The sequence below is a fragment of the Anabas testudineus genome, chromosome 8 (genome assembly GCF_900324465.2).
Source record: "Anabas testudineus chromosome 8, fAnaTes1.2, whole genome shotgun sequence".
Lineage (NCBI taxonomy): Eukaryota > Metazoa > Chordata > Actinopteri > Anabantiformes > Anabantidae > Anabas > Anabas testudineus.
In genome coordinates, this window is record NC_046617.1 from 2,712,227 (window position 1) to 2,733,760 (window position 21,534).

Genomic DNA, 21,534 nt, shown 5'->3' on the forward strand with positions numbered 1-21,534 from the left:
CATGAGACTGGCAGAGAAGAAAGAGCTGGTTGTTCATCCCTTCATCAGTGTCCAGTCACAGCAGTGTTCACAAAGCCAAAGCTAATTGATGACTGGTTCCTAAACTGTCTTTGGATTTTTACAAAAATCCCACTTTAATGCTGAAATCACCACAGTTCCACAGCCTGACTGTGAACAAAGATGCTTTCATTTGTTCAGAAGAAAACTTTTTTAAACATCTGGTGGTAAAAAGAAAGTAAAAAGAATCAGTGGTTATTCTTGGACAACTTGTGCTGTAGTTAAACTGTACAAATATACAATATTAACACTAAGGAACAAAAGCCATGCTAATGCAATTCAGCCAGCTAACATGCTCAGAATACCTGCGTTTAGCATGTGTAATATTTACAATGTTAATCTCTTAGTCTAGCATTTTAGCAGGCTAACATACTAATTAGTTTTAGACACAAAATACAATATAGTTTGATGAGTTCAAGTCAGAAACCAAAGAACAAATAAAATTTTGGGCTGATAATCAGGTAAAAGGGGCTTTAAAGTTATTACAGGTAGAAGCAGAAATACAAACTCAGAAAATCTCAAACAATTCAATAATTTATTCAGTATAGATAGAAACATGAACAATGTCTGATTCAGCAATAATCAGTTCTACAACAAAATAAAGTTCAAGCTTGATGGACTTCTTATTTTGAGGAAAGGCTGCTAACACGCCCGTGTGACAACTGCATAACTGCATAACTGAATGACCAAGATGATAAAAATAAGAAGCTTTTTCATTCATGATCACTAAGTTTCATATCAATGATGGTATTTATGACAGCATTGCACATAAAATATGTACAGCAAACCTACACTTCATGCCACTTCCTATTTCACTGCATCTTAGGAAGAGAATAAAAAATGGTGAAGTCAAATGACTTCTTTATTCTCAAGGTTGTACTTGGAGGACAGGTTCACAATTTTTCAAGTCTGTCTTAAAACAACAGTCAGGCACCCGTATGAATACTAAAAAATGGCTTACATGTTGTAATCAATCCTCCTGTTCTTACTTTACATAAAGAGATTGCTACAAAATCCACAGGACTTCTGTGCATAAATGTATTTAAATGCATAACTAAAGCTATTTTGAGGCTTAAGAAGTCTGAGAATCAAAAAGTTTTTAGTACAAGTGTTTCCCTGTTAAGTTGCACTGGAAGAAAAACAAGGCTGCAACTTCGATTAGTAAGATATCTATTTAATGTGTTAACTAACCTTTTAATACAGTTCTGCACAGATGGAGGACTGTACCCTCACATCTGTATCACAGGAGATGCTGAATTTATTCTTTCAGTGTTCAATGGACACCTGATTGTTAAAAAAACAGACTTGAAAATTAGCTAAAAAAGATACAGTGACAAACTGTTTTATTGCATTCATGAGCTATCATAGAAAAAAGGACACAATGTGGTTTTTGGAATGTCCTCGAGAGAGCAACCAATGAGGTGTATCTCAACACCAAACAATCCAGAAATCCAGATATAGCTGCCAGTCAACACGCTGCTCAAGCCACTTTTAAAAACTAATTTCTCAAACACGGACTGATTCCTATTGTCTCCACTTAATTTGACTAAAAAACAACGGGTCTGAACTACTCAGTTATTTTTCAGTACTTACATTTTATAGGGATTTCCATGTTTATCGCTAACAATTCATTGTGCATGAAAGGTAATCAGTAGCTGCCACAATAAAAGATCTGAGTACAAACAAGCTGCTCAATGAGCTTTTTACAGATGGCACCATGGACAGGGTTACAGTACATGTACGGTGGCCTCACGGTGCACTACAGAACATCTGAAAAGCAAAACATGCACATTTGTTTCTCATACTTTCATTTTGAAGTGCTTCAGTTGTTTTGTTCACTTGTAGGCCACGGCACACGTCTTTACTGATGACATTCTCAAAGTTATCACTAAAGTGTCACATACAGTAAATAAGGAGCAGGAATTTCATACTGTACTTACTCTATGAGTATCTATTGTAGGACAGTGCAAATGCTATCTACAAACTGTGTACAACTGAGTTAATAAATAGGACCCAGTGAAAATGGCTTTACTTTAAATTATATACACACTACAAAATAAAAGTGCAAAATAGAAGTGATAGCATGTTTGTGAAATACAATGTCATACTAAAATAAAGCTCCTGTAGAATCTGTTATGAATTGTTTCTGTATGTGTGTTTATATGCTGAGAGGTTTCAAACTATGTCATGGGGTCCACAGATGTTGAATGACATGATAGGTACACAAATGTCAACAGGAGCCCAAGATGGTTTGAGATATGTCTTATTCTCTTCTACTGACATGTCCGAATTGAATGTAGATAAGTGTACATTGTAGGGCTTCTTGTCTTTTCCCCACCTGTTTTTGCCTTTCTGTGTGTGTGTGTGTGTGTGTGTGTGTGTGTGTCACTACGTTAAACACACAAGACAAGAAAGGCACACAACAATGACAGAGAACAGATGGGCTGTAAGGTTAGCAGTAGGCGTTGCAAACGCTGGATCACTCTTAATTTGTAAAATAGAACTCTGTACAATACAGACTAATAGGACATGAGACATTTTTGTGCTTTTTCACTGCCAATTACAGTGTCAGATTTACTCATTTGTTACTGTGTGGAATGTAACGCTGCACTGGGTTGAAGATTAGTTAAATAATCAACCACAAAACCAAACTAGTTACTGACAATACTAGAAATGGTCAAATGCCATAGTACTGTAAAGTGAATACTTTTGGGTTTTACAAACAAATGAGTTGTTTGAAACATCTGTTTGCTCCTTTTGAGTTCTAAAGCTCACTATTTTCATCTTTTTTGAGGTTAAATAACACATTTAACACATCCAACCTCTCATACAGTAGGCTGTGCGTTAAGTGTAACCGCCAAGTGTTCCCTCTCTTGAAATGTAAACAATGGCAGACTGGTTGAGATCATATGTTATGGCACAAATAATTTAGAATCACACAAAGATCCATGTACCATGTCCTGAAGAATATAACCCTGTGTCATAACGGATGTCTTATTTATATACTTTGAAGAAAAGCTGTTGCTTTAGTGAAAACCAAAGGCTTCTAATGTTTAAATCTATTGCTAAGGGCATGAACATCTAAATAACATCCATTATTTTCACAGTAATACATCCTCAGCGCCTTGTTTCTTACATTTCCTGGCTTACATTGCCTCTCTTTAGAACACCCATGTGACAGGTACCCACTGTGGGTTTTTAGAAACCGTTTCCAGGGCGGCTTTGACGGTGCGGTAGGTCTCATCCAGGTTGTCGTTGATGATGCTCAGGTCAAAGTATTGACTGTAGGCTGCTTGGATTTTAGCACTTTCATCACACGTCCTTCGTAGTTCTTCATCCTGAGATGGAAAACAAATTCTTTCACTAAAATTGACCCCTTCTATGGGCTGAAAACTTTTTTGAACACCCAGGAAGTGTGTCTTACCGTCAGTGTCTTGGTTACCACCCCTGCATCTACAGCAGTTTGGTTCATTGCCTTGAGCACCTCGAAGTCTGGAGACTGAAGAAACACAACGTAGGGCAAGAACTCCGAGGTCCTCAGCACTTTGAGAGACTAGAAACCATCAGGAACAAACAAAGGTGTTTTTAGAGAGTGTTGACAGCTGAGGATTCCTGAGTGGTGACACTGAATAGCTAACTTTGTTTGACAATGTCAGCTTATTCTAGGATACACTTGAGCAAAGCACATGACACTCAACTGACTGTACAGAACTCCTGAGAGCCCATCACTGTTCAGCAACAAGATAAACAGCTAGAAAGAAAGAAAGAAAATACACAAAACTGGAAAAAGTCATGCAATGCAATACGAATTATGTAAACGGTACACACATAAGTGTGTCAAGTTTTTTTTGTAGCACAAAGTGTTGATTAAAAAGCCCACATCTTTCCTCTTTTGGTTCACTCTCAGAGCATTGGTTCTGGTCACAGCTGGTAGTTTTCACAGAAGAAGAAGAATAAAACCACTTTATACAACCAACAAATCATCAAACACTAAGTTAGGAACTAGCTTATAATAGGTATAATATTTGTGTAATTGAAAGGAACTCATTTCATCTTGCTTTGGATTCCTTTCTCTACATGCAGACAAAGACCTACAGAACGCAATAATACTATAATACAATGATGTGTTTACACAATGATTTCCTCTGTCTTGACTCTATAATATAGCTTCATGTGTTTGTGTTCTTCTGTGCACCGACCTGAGGGTTGGCGTCCAGTATGCAGATGCGTCCTGCCTCGACCACCTCGTGTATGGAGTCTATTTTGATTCCATAGAGGTTGCCATCATATTCTCCGTGTTCCAGGTAGCGCCCATTTTTAATATCAGTCTCCATCTTGCTGCGGCTGATGAAGGCGTACGTACGACTTTCCCGCTCCCCCTTTTTAGGTTTTCTGGAAGTGTCTGGAAAGAAGACAGGTAGTCATGTAGTTAAATTCAGTATTACACCTTTTCTGTAATATGTCGTATTATGTTTTTGTACTTGACTCTGTGTCTTAGATCTCATACATGGAATGGTTGTGCCAAAGAGTTGTGGATCCCTCAGCAGAAGCTTCATCTTCAGTCTCCGCCTCCCCACACCCTGGGCACCGATCAATATCAGAGTTTTCCTCTTGAAAGGTGGAACCTTGGCCACCTCCTCGTACAGCAATATCTCATGTCTGTCAAACTCTGAGAGAGGATAGATTGGCATGGTATGAGGAGGGCATACTAGTAAGGACTGTAAGTAAATGGGGCATTCCAGCACACAGCTCTACATTTAAGGTTTTACACTGGTCATTTTGTTACCTGCATTTTTTGTGGTCACATACATCATTTTCTTTTTCTTCTTCCCTCCAGCACCAGTACACAGATTTCCTGTCACACAGAAGCAGCTTCACATTACTATATCTGCTGCATGCAAATCATGCTAGCTCTAGGCAGGAATCTTAATTGTTTAAGAGTTACTTGTTACTTGTTTTCAAAAGAGCCTGTTCTGCTAAATTCTGAGACATGTTAGTGGACATGTTTAGGTGGTTATATTGCCTCCAGGTAAGCTCCAACCACAAAATATGTCATAATGTTGACTAACTATAAAGGAATCTACAGTAATATTTGAAGCTCTGATTATCCACATTTAGCATTACCAACTAAAACATTTATTTGCAGGTCTAGTCTTTCACCATCAGATGGCAGTGTAAAACAACACAAGAGTGGTAATAGTTTATCACCATCTTTTTATTATCCTTTCTTTGCTGTTACTATACCTGCAGGGGCTAGTTCCACATCTCTCTTGACAAAGGCTTTCCTTTTCTCCTCCAGCATCTGACTGGGAATCAGCCCTGTGTTCCCACCCTCCACATGACGAGCCTGTTAAACATATGCACACACTCAGAGAATGTATAGACTGTACTTTGTATACATTCATTTGATTCGAGTCTTTAGAAAATCTGATTTTCAGTAGGTTTTTGCGAGTTACATAATAATAAACCAGGTAACACACAAACATGAGTTTGTGCGTTTTTATACACATGCTGTTTTTGTAGTGTACCTGCCACCAGTTGACGTCGTCCTGGTTGACTATCTGCAGGATATCTCCTGTCTCAAACCTTAAGCCTGCCTCCTTGCAGGGAATCAGGTTGTCATTGGCCGGGTCATAGTCATAGTGACACTTAAAGAACACCTGCAGAAACACAGATGGAAATATTTTTGTATAAATCTACATGAATGTTCTGAAATATACACTTATTATTATTGCATTAGTACTAAATTAATACAATACAGAAACTCCAACCAGTAAAATGAATGACTTGGAGTACGACCATGCATGTCTGTTCTAAGCTTGTATTTGTCACCTGTCTTGGCATTATAGTTTCATGGTAACTAGGCAGTATTTTCAGAACCACAATTCCACTAGCTGCCTGCAGCTCCTCCTGCAGCACCCTGGGGTCCCGCCCCACCTCACGTCCATTTGCCTGACAACACAATAGACAAAAGAAACATTTTGAAAAAAGTCAGTGGAAAATGAGAGGACAGTATCTGCCATTTTCATTAAATATCACAGATATGTGAAAAAGAACATTCATGAAAATCAGTTCCAAAAGATTATAAGAAATTTAGAAGAATAAAGCAACCTAGAACATAAGGTAACAAGTACAATGTACTCCACCATTTAGATTGGACAAAAATCTACAATTACCCTGTGTCTACTTTGAACATGATGTTGAAGTTGGAATGGTCCTTAATTAAGCTCGGGTCAGCAGCTTAGCATAAATAGTGCAAACAGCTAGCTTGTTGCTGGCTGCAGGTAAATAAATCTATCTACTAAAGTGTAAAAAAAGGATTTGTAGTTTTAAGGGTTATGTGACTGTCTGCTTCCTGGCTGGGTAACGCTGACTTCTTGAAAGTTTTGATTATTGCCTGGCAGTGATGAGAACATATTGATATTCATTAGTCAAAGACAATATTACATATTTATTAGTCAGCATTAGAGGTGCTAGTTGTTACTCGACAAGACACTTGTAAGACTCGTGTAACTATTAGAAGTCACATACATAATATAAATAGATGCTGCATTGCCCACTGGATTGGAACATTAACGTCATTGTCATATTAGACATACTGTAAACAAATACAAGTAAGGGATCCAGTTTTCTGGATAAAAAGCACTATAATGTTTACACTGAGTGAGCGGATTCTGGACATAGCACAGAGCGGCTTCTTTTTTGTTTTGTTGCCCAAGCCACCCTTAGAATGCTCTTTTCAATTACAAGTTGGCCATTGTGAGTGGTTAATATTTCTTTGGTACAATTTACTTATAACTACAATTTAAGTTATACATAATTTTTTTTCCTTTTTTTAGAGCATATGGGGAGCGAATCAGGCAAACAGCTCCTTGAGCGAAGAATATATTTTAACCAGTTCCACTCTGCTCACTTCCTGTGTTCTCAACAAAATCTAGAAACTTTTGATGGACAATGTTCCATGAGCAGTACAGAACAGTTTTGTTTACAGGTACTATGAATCTCAAGAGTTAGGCTACAACAGCTGCTCAGGAGAGGAGGGTGTATCATGGCCACTACGAGGTAGAGACTGATTGCAGATTAGTGCAAATGCATGTATTTATTTACAAAAAATGAAACCAAAAACAAAAAAAAGTGGGTAATATGACTGAATAGCTTTTAGGTCCACTTTTATCAGTCTCTCACATAGTTGGGGAGGACTTCAGCCTCATTTCTGATGGTAAATTTACTGTTGTGCTTTGGATCATTGTTCTGTTCTATGACCCAATTTCGACCAAGATTTAGCTGTCAGAAAGATGGCCTCACATAAATTATCTTTCACTTTGTAAAACATTGAACTCTAAAATGTTTGAAAATGTTTCCCAAATTAAATTTCAAGATGCCACTGATCCCACCTCAAACCCAAAGATTGTAAGTAATCAGCACAAGTCATACTTCAGCTTTAGTTTACCTCTTTGATGATATCGCCAACATGTAGAAGTCCTTGCTGATCTATTATTCCACCATGGAGGATGCGGGCTATCACCAGCTCACCACCCTCCACCTTAAATGTCACACCCTGAAACACAATTACCATAGGCTATTGTCTCTATCACCAATGAGAAATGTCAACAAATCAGGATCTTAAGTAGTTAGCAGGGCAGTCAGCAGTCAGGGAATGAGGACTTGGGGTTAAGCTTGTTTTACTACAATATAAATTTTTTATCTGCATTTTTGAATCACAGAAAAGGTGCTTTTATAACAAATCAGAGCGCTTGCAGCAACAACTGTGTGTCCATTGTGTTCATGTTTCCTACCAGAGGCTCCCCTGCCACTTTGCGTATGCCCACCATGCGGATTGCGTCAGGTGGCGGAACCGGGTTGGGTGTGTAGCCGCCCTCTAGTTCATGATCCACATAATCACATGGGCTAGGAGGTGGGCTGTCACATGTCTGGGATGCCACAGAATCGTGTGTCTCCAGTAGTGACTAAGAGAGAAAGATATTTCACACACACTGATTATCAAAATAATGCATCGCCTTTTTTGCCAGGTTGATAAAACAAATTACAGCTTTTTTGTTGGACTATAGACATACTGTACAGAAAGCCACACCTTAACAGTTAGTTTACGTGTGGCTTTCTGTACATTATGTTTGCATGTTCCACACCTGAAAGTGAGGCTGTGTGAGTATGCGGGCTAGTTCCGCTGCTGTGTCAGAGCGCTGTGTAAAGGGGTCCAGGTCTCTGAGGATCTCCTGCAGGAGCTCCACATTGTTCTCCCTCACTGGCGACAGACGTGGCTCCTTCAGGCTCTCCTCTTGCTCCTAACACACATGCCCATTTACACACTTTTATTCACATGTACAGTAGTTATCATTAAGCAAAGGTTGCATGTCCAAACACAAACAAAAATACACAAATTAGCTTTTTTTTTGTTTTTCATATCTGTGTGTGCCTGTGTACCACACCAGAGGGCTCTCCATGATGCCTTTGAGGTAGATGAGGTCCAGGTCATTGGCCGTGGTGGAGCTGGCGGTGCTGTCGCTCATTGTGTCTGATACCTGGGGCACTATAATAACAGAAAGCCTGTGTTGCACCATTTAATTATTTACAGTGTGTATTATTGCTCCCTTCACTTAGAGGACTACATTAGATGCATTTTGTTTCCATGTCTTTATTCATCTACCTCTTAAATCATTCGGGTGAAATAATATTTAAATTCAGACATTTTTGTATTCTAATTCATGTTTTTAAAAAAGAAGCAATGAATAAAGAAAACATGGTGAACATGTATACGATGATAGAGGCTGAGGGAAAGGATGTCAGGTCTCACCAGGCTCTGTCTTGGTGGAAGCCACAGGCATGATAGGGCTTCAGTCAATCTGAAAGAGAGAGAGTAAAAAAATAGGAAAGGAAACTAAATCTTAATCTTAAAAGTTCATGGATGTTCATATTTACTAATCTGCATGGTTAAGGACATTGCTAGCAATTGGTTAGCTTACTGTAGTTAGGCATAAAGACTGGAAACAGCTGTAGCTGCAAAGTTAACAAAATCCAAAAAGAAAATGATGACTGATATGAACAATAGTGTGACCGTGTCCTTTTTGATTAATCAAAAATGAGGCATACTGCTTCATTTTGGATCATCTGTGGTTGTCTGCTGGCAGTCTGTCAACTTCCAAATAACAAAACAGTGACTGCACTGGTCAAGATATAGGTGTTTTAGTAGAGATAACTGACTACAGGCACAACCAAAGTAGCTGTTTTCCAGCTACCTGACTGCTGACAGGATCTTCTCATCTAATTCTTGTCAAATAAGTGAATTCATTTAGTTTTCAAGTTAAATATCCAGTTAAATAATTCCTTCAACTTTGTTTTGCTGAGCTTATTATTGTTTGAGCAGTTAATCTCATAAGTTACACCTGGGTAGCAAGAAACACCATGGTGTCAGTCCCATGTGCAAATCCTTTGTAAGTTTACTTAAACATCGGGTGATCTGATGCTATGTTATTGCTATGTTTTTTAATATATGTAGATGTAAATATCCGCTTTCCTGTTCCTATATTTTTGGAAGGGACTGTATGAAAATTCATGACATTACGTGGTTAACACTGCTGTGATAAGATGCTCGAGCAGAACATGTGTAATGCATTACCCTAAAGCAATCATATGCAAACTCCTTTTCCCACCACAACATGACACACCAAACACTTGCGCACACACTCACACACACATACACATAAAAACACACACAGCAGGCAGTGACGTCATCCCCAGCGATTGTTCTAGAGTATCCAGCATGAAACAGCGAGAGTGAGACTAGCAAAAATAAAAAAGTAAAGACTGGAAAAGGATGGAGGAAAAGGGGTGGGGCATGTGGGTGGAACTAATCTATACATCGCCATGACGACAGATACAATAAAATGGAAAGCTGGAGAAACAGAGGGGAGAACAAAGAGGCACACACTTCTTTTAGCTGTATATAAAATACCCAGAGCTTTAACCTATCTATCTATCTATCTATCTATCTATCTATCTATCTATCTATCGACAAATCTGCTGCTACAACTCGTGGCTACCATAGAAACCTACCCTCTTTCAGTCGCCTTTATACACACACACACACACACACACACACACACACACACACACACACACTGCTGTTAATGCGAGAGTAGGCATTACACAACGCCTCAGCAACAGCAGGAGGGTCTGAAAGAGAAGATAACGTAGAAATAAAAGCTTACACATGTGAAGAGGATGGAGGGATATCTAAATGTAAAACACATACGGTAAAATATTTTACCACCCACTATTATTCATTGTTTACACACATTTTAATGTACTGTATTTCAGGAAATGTGTTACTGTCCTTGCCTGTAAGAAAATACAAACTGTATATAAAGACGGCAGAGTGAGGTTTAATAGCTTTCATATGCACATGCTCTCTAAACTCCAACTATAGATAGCAAGTTGAAAATGTGTGAAATTGCCCTTTATTTTTGTGAGAACTTCACCCCTCATTACTTGCATGCTAACATTAGCTGATTGAAGCATTATCCAACACTAAGAGATGAGACCAGATGACAACAGAAGAGTGCTCACATGCAGCTTTTGTTTACTCTGATGCTCCTCTTTTGATGGAGCCATGCTACACTACTGCGGGTTTATATTAAACATAATATTGTTCCCTGTGTTACTGTAGGCTTTGAGTCCTGCTAGCAAAGTCCTACACAAGAAAAAGTACATAAGGTATAAACATCAAAATATATTAAATGAGTCAAAAGAATAGCATTTTTTTATTATTTACATAATAACTGCTGTAGTCATTTTTCTTTTTGGTCTCTGTGCATAGCGTGGGATAACCGCTAAAAGGGAACCAAAATAAAATGTACAGCTGTTTAATGATGAACTATCTAAAAGCTTGCTCAGCTGCTGTTCACCTGAACAATACAAACACCAAAACATACACAGCTCCATCTGCTAACCTCTTGGTTCTCAGCTTGTTTCCCCTCCTCCCTCCATCCTCTTTCCCTCCTCCTCATCTTTTTTTCCTGTTTTTTACACATTTTGCCTTTTTTATTTTTTTTTGCTTATTGTTTGCAACATCTACAACTCCCACGCGGTGCCAACTTCTCCCTATCCTGTCTCCCTTAATGTTTTCCCTGTAGCTCGCAGCCACCAAGTGGTCCTGACACCGTCTCCTCTATTATGCCCTTATTTACCCCCCCAACACCCACCCTGCCCCTCCTCCCTACACCTCCTACCATCATCCATCTGCTCTGCTGCCTCCATATATAAAGAAACAAAGGTTAGCAGGTGCACACACACACACACACACACACACACACACACACACACTGCCACATATAGGATACCTAAAAAGTGTTCATGCATTATAACAACATGTAGTAAACCTATGTCTGAACAATTTATAAATTAAGTTGACTGGTTTTGAGGACAGGGTGCTGTTGTATACCTTGCTTTCAAAGAGAAATGACCCAATGTCTGATATAATAATAATAATAATAATGCCATAATATTCTATTACTAAAAAGCTTAATTCACACTACACAGGTGTGTGTGTGTGAGGTGTTTTTATCATGTGGGCTCCTTTCTTTCTTTAAGCCACTTAAATGTCAACCTCTGTATCATTAGCGTTGCCCAATGTATATCCCTCCACACGCACACACACACACACACACACACACACACACACACACACACACACACACACACACACACACAGAGAAGAGTCTTAATTAGTCAATGGACTCAGTCATAACAAAGCACCGTGTGACACACAAACAAAGGCCCAGCTCCGACTTTGCTAACACCAACACATGTTGGCTAGCATGCTAATGTTGACGTTACTACGAACATAGACGTTACTGTTACTTCACTACACACGCACACACACACACGCACGCACGCAGCTTCGTCAGCACCGTCCCAGTGTATCTGCTCTCTTCAATAAACGAGCCTCAGTGGGAGGAGACGGGCAACAAAGGTGCTTCACAGTCACTATATCGTACATGTCGCCTGGTAATAGAGCTGCCATGTTAAAAGCGCTCCACGTACCTTGCGGCTCGGTGAGATGAGCTTCCCGCTGTCTGCGACGAGTCGTGTCGTCGTCTGGCTTCTTGTAGCCGTCAGCGACGGCAGCAGCGTCAAGTGCAGCAGGACACTACACACGACTTCCGAGAACATTTAACAATAAAGTCCCGTAGGCGACTGCGTGAAGTGTCTTTGCTAAATTATTATTGTTGTTAAAATACATAGAATAGACTACATTAGCTCTAATTATAGTATGCATAGTAAGGAATAGTAGTTATAGAAGTCATTTAAAATGTTTCATTATTTAATTTTAATTTTGAAGGCTAATCGCACACATTTCCGGTCAAATGCTACATAATTCTGGGAACCTGACAAATGCCTGTGTGGTACCCAAGTACCATTAAAGGGCCAGTGCGTTGTTTTTGTTGGATTTTTTTTTTTCTGCCCCTATTTGAGAAGCACTCAATTGACTTCACACGTTAACACTTGTTTAGTTATCACTACGGATGTGAAAAGTTGCTATATAATATAATATTCCATACTATTCTTCTGCGGCTGTGTGCTGGAGTATGATAAAATAGGCTAACCTTGGGATGACACAGCATCATAGTCATCATGTATACACGCCATATGATGCCATGTTGGGCCTAAGACTATGATTCCAGTTATAGGTTAGAAATATGGGTTTATGGGAAGGGTAGGATGAAATCCTGCTACATGTGAAAACAGTGGAAGAGCAATCTGCAGCAGAGCAACTTAGTATTACACCTAAACTAAGTCAACCTGTGTTCATCTGTGTAAGATAATAATTACAATAGTGCCACCAAAGCACTCTCCCTGACTCCAGAAGCCACCCCAACTATGACTGTGTGCTACCCACTACTTATATTCCTGTGACTCTGATGCTCATTTTTTTTTAGCATCTTAATGATAAATGCCATTAATTATCCCATTGGAATCCCATTAGAAAGAAACCCCTGACAACATTATTGGATTAACTACATTAAAGCTAAATTACTACTACTACTTACAATGAAATCAACATCTTCAATCAACCATCAGTCTTTCTAAATCTGTAAAAGATGCCACCTCTGTGATGCTGTTTGCAAACATGGATAATAAGAGGCCATTTGTGGTGGAGAATGGGCAGAAATTACCGTATTCAACTTTTTGACAGTATAGGGAAAATATTCTGTACAATGCAGGAAAGAAAAAGCTACATGTCCACTGTCTACACTTAGATCATCATGAATGAATCCCCAACAAAAATAAGTCTTCAACATCTTTACCCATTTGATTCATTTATTCTGATGTTACTCTTTACAGCAACAGTGAAACAAGAATTTCCTCCTCTGAACAAGACAATAAAAGGACGTTAACGCACACACACAGACATGTTTCCACCTTCTGATTAGTAGCTCTGATCTCATATATATATATATATTATTTTAATAATAAATTATGTACAGCTATGTCGTAATGAGAGAGATGTGAGACAGTGACAAGAGAGACAGAGAGAGCTTGTATTCTGGTCAGTGACGGTCATTTGTTGGGCTCATGGGTCGGAGGTGAGAGGCACATGTTGGCCCCTACAGATGCATTGTGGGACACACCTGGAGGGAATGCTGGATGAGGAGGGAGGGGGACGGTGGAGTCACCACATGTAGGAGTTGTCATATCTGTGGAAAAAACAAAGGGAAACCTATAGGTTCTTGCTAACATTAACATTCACATCTTCAGCTGATCCACTCAGATTTCTAACCACGGACCTTAGGGGTTTCTTACCTTGATCTCTGGTCTCTGTTGCTGTCGCCACCAAAAAGCAGCTCTGCAACTATATCCTCCTGAGTGGAACGCTTTCCATACCTGTGGCAAACAGAAGGAGATTTCAAAACACACATCTTCCTTTAAGTCCTGAACATTTCATTGAAATCAGATCTAGTCTTTGATAATATTCATCAGGCACACAACACATCCATAATCCATAATTCTCTTCTGTAGAGAACTGTGCAAAGTTAAACTGTTAGGAGCTAATTTTGGCATTCGCACCCTGAATTTACATTGCAGGGGCTTCACAGTAAGCAATGCATATCCCATTCTCATTGTTTATTTGCATGTATTATTGCTAATGCTAATCTGGCATTTCCTGCTGCTGCAGCTTCACAATAAAAGCATTCAATTAGAAAAAGCTGAGATGGCTTTTAGTGTGACACAGTAAGAGGAAGCCCAATTTATTTTGTATGTCGTCAAAACTAATGCAGGAGAAGTCATAAAATCTTTCCTCCAACCCTCCATTCCCCATGATGCAATCAAAACCATCTTCTCAGCTTTTTTTTTGCCTGTTGTCAAACTGATCACCTCCAGATTGTGGTGCAGGTTAATCTGTAACATCATCAGGGTTGTTTTCTGAGACCAGATACACAGAAACAGCTGTTTTCACCAGCTGAGCAGTACTAACTCATCACTTACTCACTGTCATAACACACTGCTTTCACAACTAGTCTCTTTGAACTGTCTGCAGCACAGAGGTTATGCAGTAGATTCTCAGTAGAGTCTTATGTCTAACACATTGCTTTGCTTGCCTTCATTTCACACTCTGTGGATGTGCAGCTGAGTTTGTGTTTTATACTGGCCTGTGTAAGTGGGTGTCATCAACGCTGGATAAGTCTTGTTATTCTCTTGATAAGAAAACCAAGTGTCCAGAAGAGTTGCAAATGTAAAGTGAGAGCCATTTAATGGAACGTTTACTTGGTAATGTGTGTCCTTGTGTGTGTGAGTGTGTTTGTGGAAAGCAGTGCTGCTCAACACAACTCCTACGGTGCGACCTGTGCTTTCTCAGTTTTCCCATCAGCCACCTGCTCCACATCCCCCTATGACCCTGGCACCCAATCTTCTGGTTCGTTACACACACACAGGGAGGTGTGTTTGTCTGCGCTTGTGTGTACGTGTGTGTCTTGCCCTGTGGGAAAGCAATCGAGCAGCTCACGCGCTCTGTCTCATGCGGCTGTCACGCGGTGTGACACATCAGATCTTCAGATAATGGTCCGTCTGCAACCATACGTCTCGTTGAGTCTCGCTGGGCGATCCCGTTCTTATTTGCTCCGCAGCATGTCTGACTGTCTCCCCTTCTCTTACTGTAAGTCTGTTTGGTCTCTTCATGTCTTCTTTTGCTGTAAAACTATCTTTGTTTTACGTGGACTAAGAGCTTATTTTATTTTTCATTTACTGTGTGTGGCTGTGATCATGTGATTTCCTGGCAAGCTGCAGTATTTAATTTGCTTTACATTGATAAATAAACTTGGATTGTGTTGAATTCTTTCTGTTTGTCCTCTGGTGTCCAGAGTCCACTTCCTTTTCTAACTGACAACTGCGACAAAACCCTGAAATCACAGCGTTTTTATATTAGTTAACTGGTATGAGATTACATAGTGCTTTGTATAAATCTGATAAAATTTGTGCTAAAATTGCAGGAGTAAATATTTTAAACAGGATTAAATGTCTTAAAATTGTAACTGTCTCCATGAGAGAGTTGAAGTTGAAGTTGAAGCAATGTGTGCCTTTGATGCGTAACAGCCAACGGCTGTTAAAATCAACTGGAGTTTAATCAGTGGAAGCATTTGAAATATTAGTCTGAAGTTGTCCTGGTGGGAAACTACTGGCTAGAAAATATTAAAATCATTCTAGAAATATGTTGGTTTTCAATGAAAGAGAGTAAACGTATCCTCAGTGGTAGTTATATCATTATTTTCATGTTCTTAGTAAAGGCAGGAGTTTATTTGACCACTCACTCAGTGTCGTGAACACGTACTGTTATAATGGCCACATCCATCATCTGCATGAGCAGTGCCTAAAGCTGACGGCCACCTCATTTAAACTGATCCAGCCGCATCTTTTCTATAACCATTAATACTCTGTATTGGAGATGATATGTTTTCATCTGCAGCTCTCCAGTATAAGAACTGGCTCCCATGAAACAAATGGACTTTCTCCAGCATCTCATTTAACCCATCTATTTAAATATCAATGACCTATTTGACTTTCATGAATAAAAACAAATAGCCAGTGAGTCAGATTAGCTTTAAATAAAAAGAAAAAAAAAAAAAAGCCACCTGACAATTCCATACCAACAACTTTTATACCGTAGAGCAGCAGGCCCAGATAACTGGATTTGGGATTCTTTCTTGGGTCCATCTGTAGTGATTTTATTGCTCTGGTCCCGTTGATTTAGAGGCCTGGAGGTTTTGAAGAGTGGCCAGTAATCTAATCAACGAAGCCGTTGTGTGCTGGCGAAGGGCTGAGGTGGTGTGGAGGGTGAGTGCAGGGCGCGTCCCGCATCGACAGAGCTCTAGGCTTAAGTGTGAGCGGGAAACTCATAGAACTTGGTCACTATAATGACTTGGAGCTAATAAAATGTAAGCTGGCTTATAGTGGGGAGCGGGAAGAACTGAATTCATGCTAACTGCCATTATCATAACCACTTTAGGGAAGGTTCTTTATATTTATGAGGGATCAACATACGACCCAAGAGCCCTCCATAACTTCAAGCATCATCCTTGGAGATCATATGACAATTCCTTGAGAGTGTTTTCAGAAAACAGGAAGGCATTTTGATAAACGGATTTTTATGGAAAAGACGAGTGTACTCTATTTTTTATTCTTGCTTATTTTAAATGCACACTTCACTCATATTTACAAGAAATGTATAGAATAATTCATGATTATGTTATTTAGTTAATACTTTTGGGCTTATTTAACTATTGTGAAAAATACTTTTAACTCTTCAGATCTAAAGTAGAGTACACTATGTTACATTTAAAACGTAACTAAAATTTCACTATGTTACATTTTAAATTTTACATGTTGCATTTTACCTTGCCCTACTGAAAACTTAAATATAAGATTTCTTACTTCTCCCTACACAAATAATTTTCAAACACTCCCTAATAGAAGAACCTCTTAATCTCATTTCAGAAGATGTCCCCTGTCCCTGCCCCCTCCTGTCCCCCTTTGCCTGTAAAAAGTTCTTAAAAGTATTTCAGAATTAAAAACAGTGTCTCTGCCTACTGCCCACGTATGTGGTTTGTATGAGTTATGTGCTGCATGTGTGTACGTACCTCTGCCTGGTGATCAGGTTGATGTAGTGTCTCAGGGCGGTGTAGTACTTGGCCAGCTCTTCGGGTGGGGCATCTTCACCAGGGTTCTCAGGTTTGGGAGGGTAGGCATCCGCCAGTGTTCCCAGACACACCAGCACACACAGCGCTACGGCCACCAACACCGTCCATGGCTTCAGGATCATGGCCATCTGTGATGACAGGGCAGGAAGATGCGAAATGATACATGAAATAAAAATGTTCAGAAACTGTGATTTGAGACTTCTACAGGTCTGAATTCTAACTCACAGCTCTGGAGGACCAGTTAGGATTTCTTTCAAAATAAAAGTCCTGTAATTGATTTAGTAATTATATTGAGTTCAAATCTTATTGCTCAAAATCATGACAATGTTGGACATAACCTAGATATTTCAGTTTAAAAAGCACTAAGTAAAAGTAATGACCACCTCCTTTCATTGATAATTAATCCCATAACACCTCCATAAACCCTAAAGAAACTGAGTGGTTGATAATCACATTTTCTCTCTTTTTTCATCATAAAACATTTGGTGTGTGTCAAACCTCATCTGAGGGGGTGCAATGCAAAAAAACAAGCAAAAAAAACAACAACTGTGATTTGTTTTCTTAGGAAATGCTCAGTCTGAGTTGACTGACGAGCAAATAAAGCAGTTTAAAAAGTCAGTGTAAAGAAGAATAGCCTGAGGCTGACTTATTATCAGGCTCATGAGTGCTCTATAGTTCCTGGTGGATAAATCGACTCCACTACTACTGTGGCTTTGATGCTTGAAAGTAGATTTACTTAAACACTGTATTTAAAAAAAAAAAAAAAAAGAGATTTTTGCTGCCCTTTTTACTTCACATTCATTGAACTAGTTACCTTACAGATGCAGGTTAAAAAATACAGCCAGAATGTGAAGTAACAATGTACATGGTCAATATCAGATGATAGGAACCATATTGCATCAAGAGTTCCAATAATCCATATAATAATGTTTAACATATGCCACTGTGTGTAATGACTACTTTTCCTTATGGACTTCTGGTACTTCAAGTACATTTTGATGCTACTTAAAATGATCAATGCAATATTTTTACTCTGTGAAATTGCTGCTTTTACTTAAGTACAGGATCTGAATACCTCATCCACCACTGCTAGTGTAGTATGAGGCAGTTATGCCACATGACCATGCTATAATATAACAATAATAATGATAATACACCTTTACAACTTTTGCAGTAGACGCCAGGATCACAATTCTGATCATTTGTGCCATCAGAAATAATGTGGCTAGAAGTTTTTACTTAAAAAATTTGCAGGTGGTTCTATGGTATTTGGTCTCTATGCATGCACCTACACACAACTATTAATACAGGTATAAGCAATGTAATCAGACTGCACAGAAAATCATCAACCTGCAAATCCTTTCACTTGACAAACTATTAAAACCAAATCCTAACATTCAAATAATAATAACAACAAAGTAAAAAATGTGAAGACGTACTGTGAGAAGACTTTGTTGCGTTTCCAGGTAGAAGTCGGAGCTACAGGTGTTTTCTCGCAGCAGCAGCAGCAGCTGAGGTCTGTGCGTGGAGTCGAAGACTTGTCTCTCCTCTGCTCTTGGATCAGTTTGCGCTCTGCAGGTCGCTGCACCTTGGTTTCCAACTTCCACTGAAGGTGATTTATATAGTTGAGCTGCTCCGGAAAAGGGAGGAGTTCCCATCGCAGGAGCGAGTGCGTGTGTGTGCGCGCGCGTCCGTGCGTGTGTAAGCAAAGACGGGAAGAGGGAAAGAGGGGAGAGGAGAGGTGGAGGGGTGAAGAGACGGAATGCGTCAAATGGTGACGAAGATGATGGAGACATTAGTAACGCGCCGGTCACGCAGTGAGTCCTTTGTTTTTGGTGGAGGTGACATTTCTGGGCTGTGACACAAAGAGGTTTACTGTAAATCTCTAAAAAACCTCCAGAGAACTTAGCAGGTATAGGACAGTATTCAACCAACAGGAGTAAATCAACATGTTTGGAAAGACAAAGACACTTTTAGGGCAAACTGCACCACTTTTCAACCTGCTCTCTGTGGTTCTAGTTTAGGGTGGACAGCACATGTGTGAGAAGAATTCAATTCCTATAAGGAAAGGTCTTTCAGGTCCAGAGTTGTCTTCTGGAGGAGTTCTGGAGAGGTAAGTTCACCAAGACTAAGACCTCCATAGTTGGAGCAACAGGATCAACATCAGCTCAACTCAAAAGTCCTCCTGGTGACATCATCCAGATAGCCTGTCTTACTTAGTGATCAATAAAATATGTATTTCTATGTCCGAACTACCTCCTGTTGCAGCATCCTCTGTTCAGATTTGGTGAGATGGTTGTGGTTCTGATCAACACTGCAGCAGCGTAGTGGACGACAACACATGGTAAACTGGAATGAGGCTCGTTGGTTTATATGAGCAGCATGACTGTGGGAGAGGATACAGGTTTTAATTTCCACTGGATTATACTGACATAACCTCACAGAGGTTACATTTCATTCTCCAGATTGTCCCACAGTAATAGTGGTCAAACTGGCCTGGTCCCTGCCACTAGGCGACACTCTTGTCCTCAAACACCAATAATAAGTATTGCGTCTCTGTCTCTCCAAAGCTTTGACGCACAAACATGTGCTAGTACGTGGTTTTACCCATCACATACTTTCTACCTACCCTCCCTTGGCTATACCACCTCCTCCTATCTGCTCCCTCTCTCTCTCTCTCTTCCCTTTAATGTGATGACATCAGTGTTTTGTTGCAGTCGTGCGTGTGAGCGTTTCCTTCAGCTGCAGGTTGACCTACAGCAGCTTCACTTTAAGAACGTGACTGCCTTATTATTATTTTGTCCAATCTGAGGGTCAGTGATACATGACACCATTAACCTATTTATTAGAAACCTGTTGGTAAGTGGACGCTGCAGCTGAACGGACTCATACAATGAAACAAAATGACAGCGTCACTGCACCTTTATACTTTTCAGTTGTTTTGAGATCAATCTTTTGGTGGATGAAAAACTTTTCTTATTTACATTGGAAGATTTGTCTCTCCTACTAATGCTATTATCGAGGTCAGGAGCAACATCTGATGTCTATAAGCAATAAATACAACACATAAATAAATATATATTCAAACAATCAAAATACCCCCTTTTGATACATGTGAGGCTGAAAAGCTCCATTACCGGCTACGATATCAGTTTGATGAGACACATTAACATGTATGGAGGTCCAAAAGGGACACAGGTAAATAAATAAAGTGCACTTTTCTTTATTTATGCATTTCCATTTCTATTCGTGCGCACATTTATTTAAAAGAAATTTTTAAACCTTTATCTTTTGGGGATAATTTTTATATTATTATATTTTACATTGATTGATTTATTAATTATTTACAGACATGTACTGTATTTATGTTGTTTATTTATCTATCGCCCTGTGTCCCTTTCGAGCCTCCGTAAACATACTGTACATCTGTCAAAGGTACACATCATTTCGGTGAATCATTCAAATCTTCAACACTATAATCACATTTACAATTTACAAACACCATGATAAATGCAAATCATTACATTTAGAAAACATGCTGCTGCCATTAGAAATAGTTTTTTCATTTGTTTAGTTGAACAAAACAGAACATTTATACATGTTTGACTGATCTGAACTCATGTTTGTAACACATGTGTTAGTTGTTTGAACATTTTACAGTTGCTTAAGTTGGAATGGAGAAATCCCCAAAATCCTTTCTCCATCTCCACATGATCCCCTCACTTCCATCATGTCTTTTCTATCTTCTACCACTGTTGTTCTTCCCCACTTTTGCTCTACATTGTTGCTTTTCCTTATCTCCATCCAACCCACACAGTCAGACTGTGATTAAACATAAAATAATACATTATAAGACAGTGTGAACTGCACTGGAGTGGAAAGCACCAGAGCACAATAGAGAAGGGCCCTGTGCTAATGATTCCTCTGATGTGCACAGATTATTATTAGAATGGCCGCTGGTGGGAGATTCTGTGTGAAATCATTTTGTTGTACAGGAAGTGACAAACAGCACACAGCACAAACCTTTTGGAGGATGAGGCCCATGATACCCACAGGGTGCTGTTATAATCAACTAAGCTACGTCTTCAGCTATAGCACATCACCAGCTTAACAATAGGCACAGAAAGGTGAACACTATACGGTAACAAGCACTACGTTGTTTCTGTGTTTCGCGGTTCTTGACCCTTTTTTGTGGGGCTTTAGGCACCCTGTCTTTCATTTTAGCCCCCCTAAAATGATCAACAAACGCATTGAAAGTACAATGTTT

General features: G+C 39.4%; 2 protein-coding genes across 2 annotated transcripts; both read right to left on the reverse strand.

Annotated features, from left to right (window-relative positions):
* Nucleotides 1–628: 628 nt before the first annotated feature.
* Nucleotides 629–12,187, reverse strand: mpp2a (membrane protein, palmitoylated 2a (MAGUK p55 subfamily member 2)). Its single transcript, XM_026362984.1, has 14 exons — nucleotides 12,118–12,187; nucleotides 8,870–8,918; nucleotides 8,505–8,605; nucleotides 8,205–8,360; nucleotides 7,854–8,024; nucleotides 7,508–7,615; nucleotides 5,890–6,009; nucleotides 5,586–5,717; nucleotides 5,302–5,404; nucleotides 4,844–4,912; nucleotides 4,565–4,726; nucleotides 4,257–4,459; nucleotides 3,482–3,610; nucleotides 629–3,395 (listed from the first exon to the last, which is right to left on the reverse strand). Exons 2-14 carry the CDS (start codon nucleotides 8,898–8,900, stop codon nucleotides 3,219–3,221), a joined length of 1,662 nt encoding a protein of 553 aa, XP_026218769.1. The 5' UTR covers nucleotides 8,901–8,918; nucleotides 12,118–12,187; the 3' UTR covers nucleotides 629–3,218.
* Nucleotides 12,188–13,387: 1,200 nt separating this feature from the next.
* On the reverse strand, nucleotides 13,388–18,917 carry pyya (peptide YYa). The gene is made up of 4 exons (XM_026355936.1): nucleotides 18,707–18,917; nucleotides 17,208–17,395; nucleotides 13,879–13,959; nucleotides 13,388–13,772 (listed from the first exon to the last, which is right to left on the reverse strand). The coding sequence occupies exons 2-4, from the start codon at nucleotides 17,393–17,395 to the stop codon at nucleotides 13,748–13,750; spliced, it is 294 nt and encodes a 97-aa protein (XP_026211721.1). The 5' UTR covers nucleotides 18,707–18,917; the 3' UTR covers nucleotides 13,388–13,747.
* Between the last annotated feature and the right edge of the window lie 2,617 nt (nucleotides 18,918–21,534).

What these genes read in the sequence shown, in the direction of transcription:
- mpp2a (XM_026362984.1), bottom strand. Translation starts at nt 8,900, where the DNA reads ATGCCTGTGGCTTCCACCAAGACAGAGCCTG. An exon ending in AAACTATAATGCCAAGACAG is followed by an intron (nt 5,718 to 5,889) that starts GTGACAAATACA and finishes GTGTTTCTGCAG; the next exon opens with GTGTTCTTTAAGTGTCACTA. An exon ending in TGTGGAACTAGCCCCTGCAG is followed by an intron (nt 4,913 to 5,301) that starts GTATAGTAACAG and finishes TCTGTGTGACAG; the next exon opens with GAAATCTGTGTACTGGTGCT.
- pyya (XM_026355936.1), bottom strand. Translation starts at nt 17,395, where the DNA reads ATGGCCATGATCCTGAAGCCATGGACGGTGTTGGTGGCCGTAGCGCTG. An exon ending in AACCTGATCACCAGGCAGAG is followed by an intron (nt 13,960 to 17,207) that starts GTACGTACACAC and finishes TGTTTGCCACAG; the next exon opens with GTATGGAAAGCGTTCCACTC. An exon ending in AACAGAGACCAGAGATCAAG is followed by an intron (nt 13,773 to 13,878) that starts GTAAGAAACCCC and finishes TTTTTTCCACAG; the next exon opens with ATATGACAACTCCTACATGT.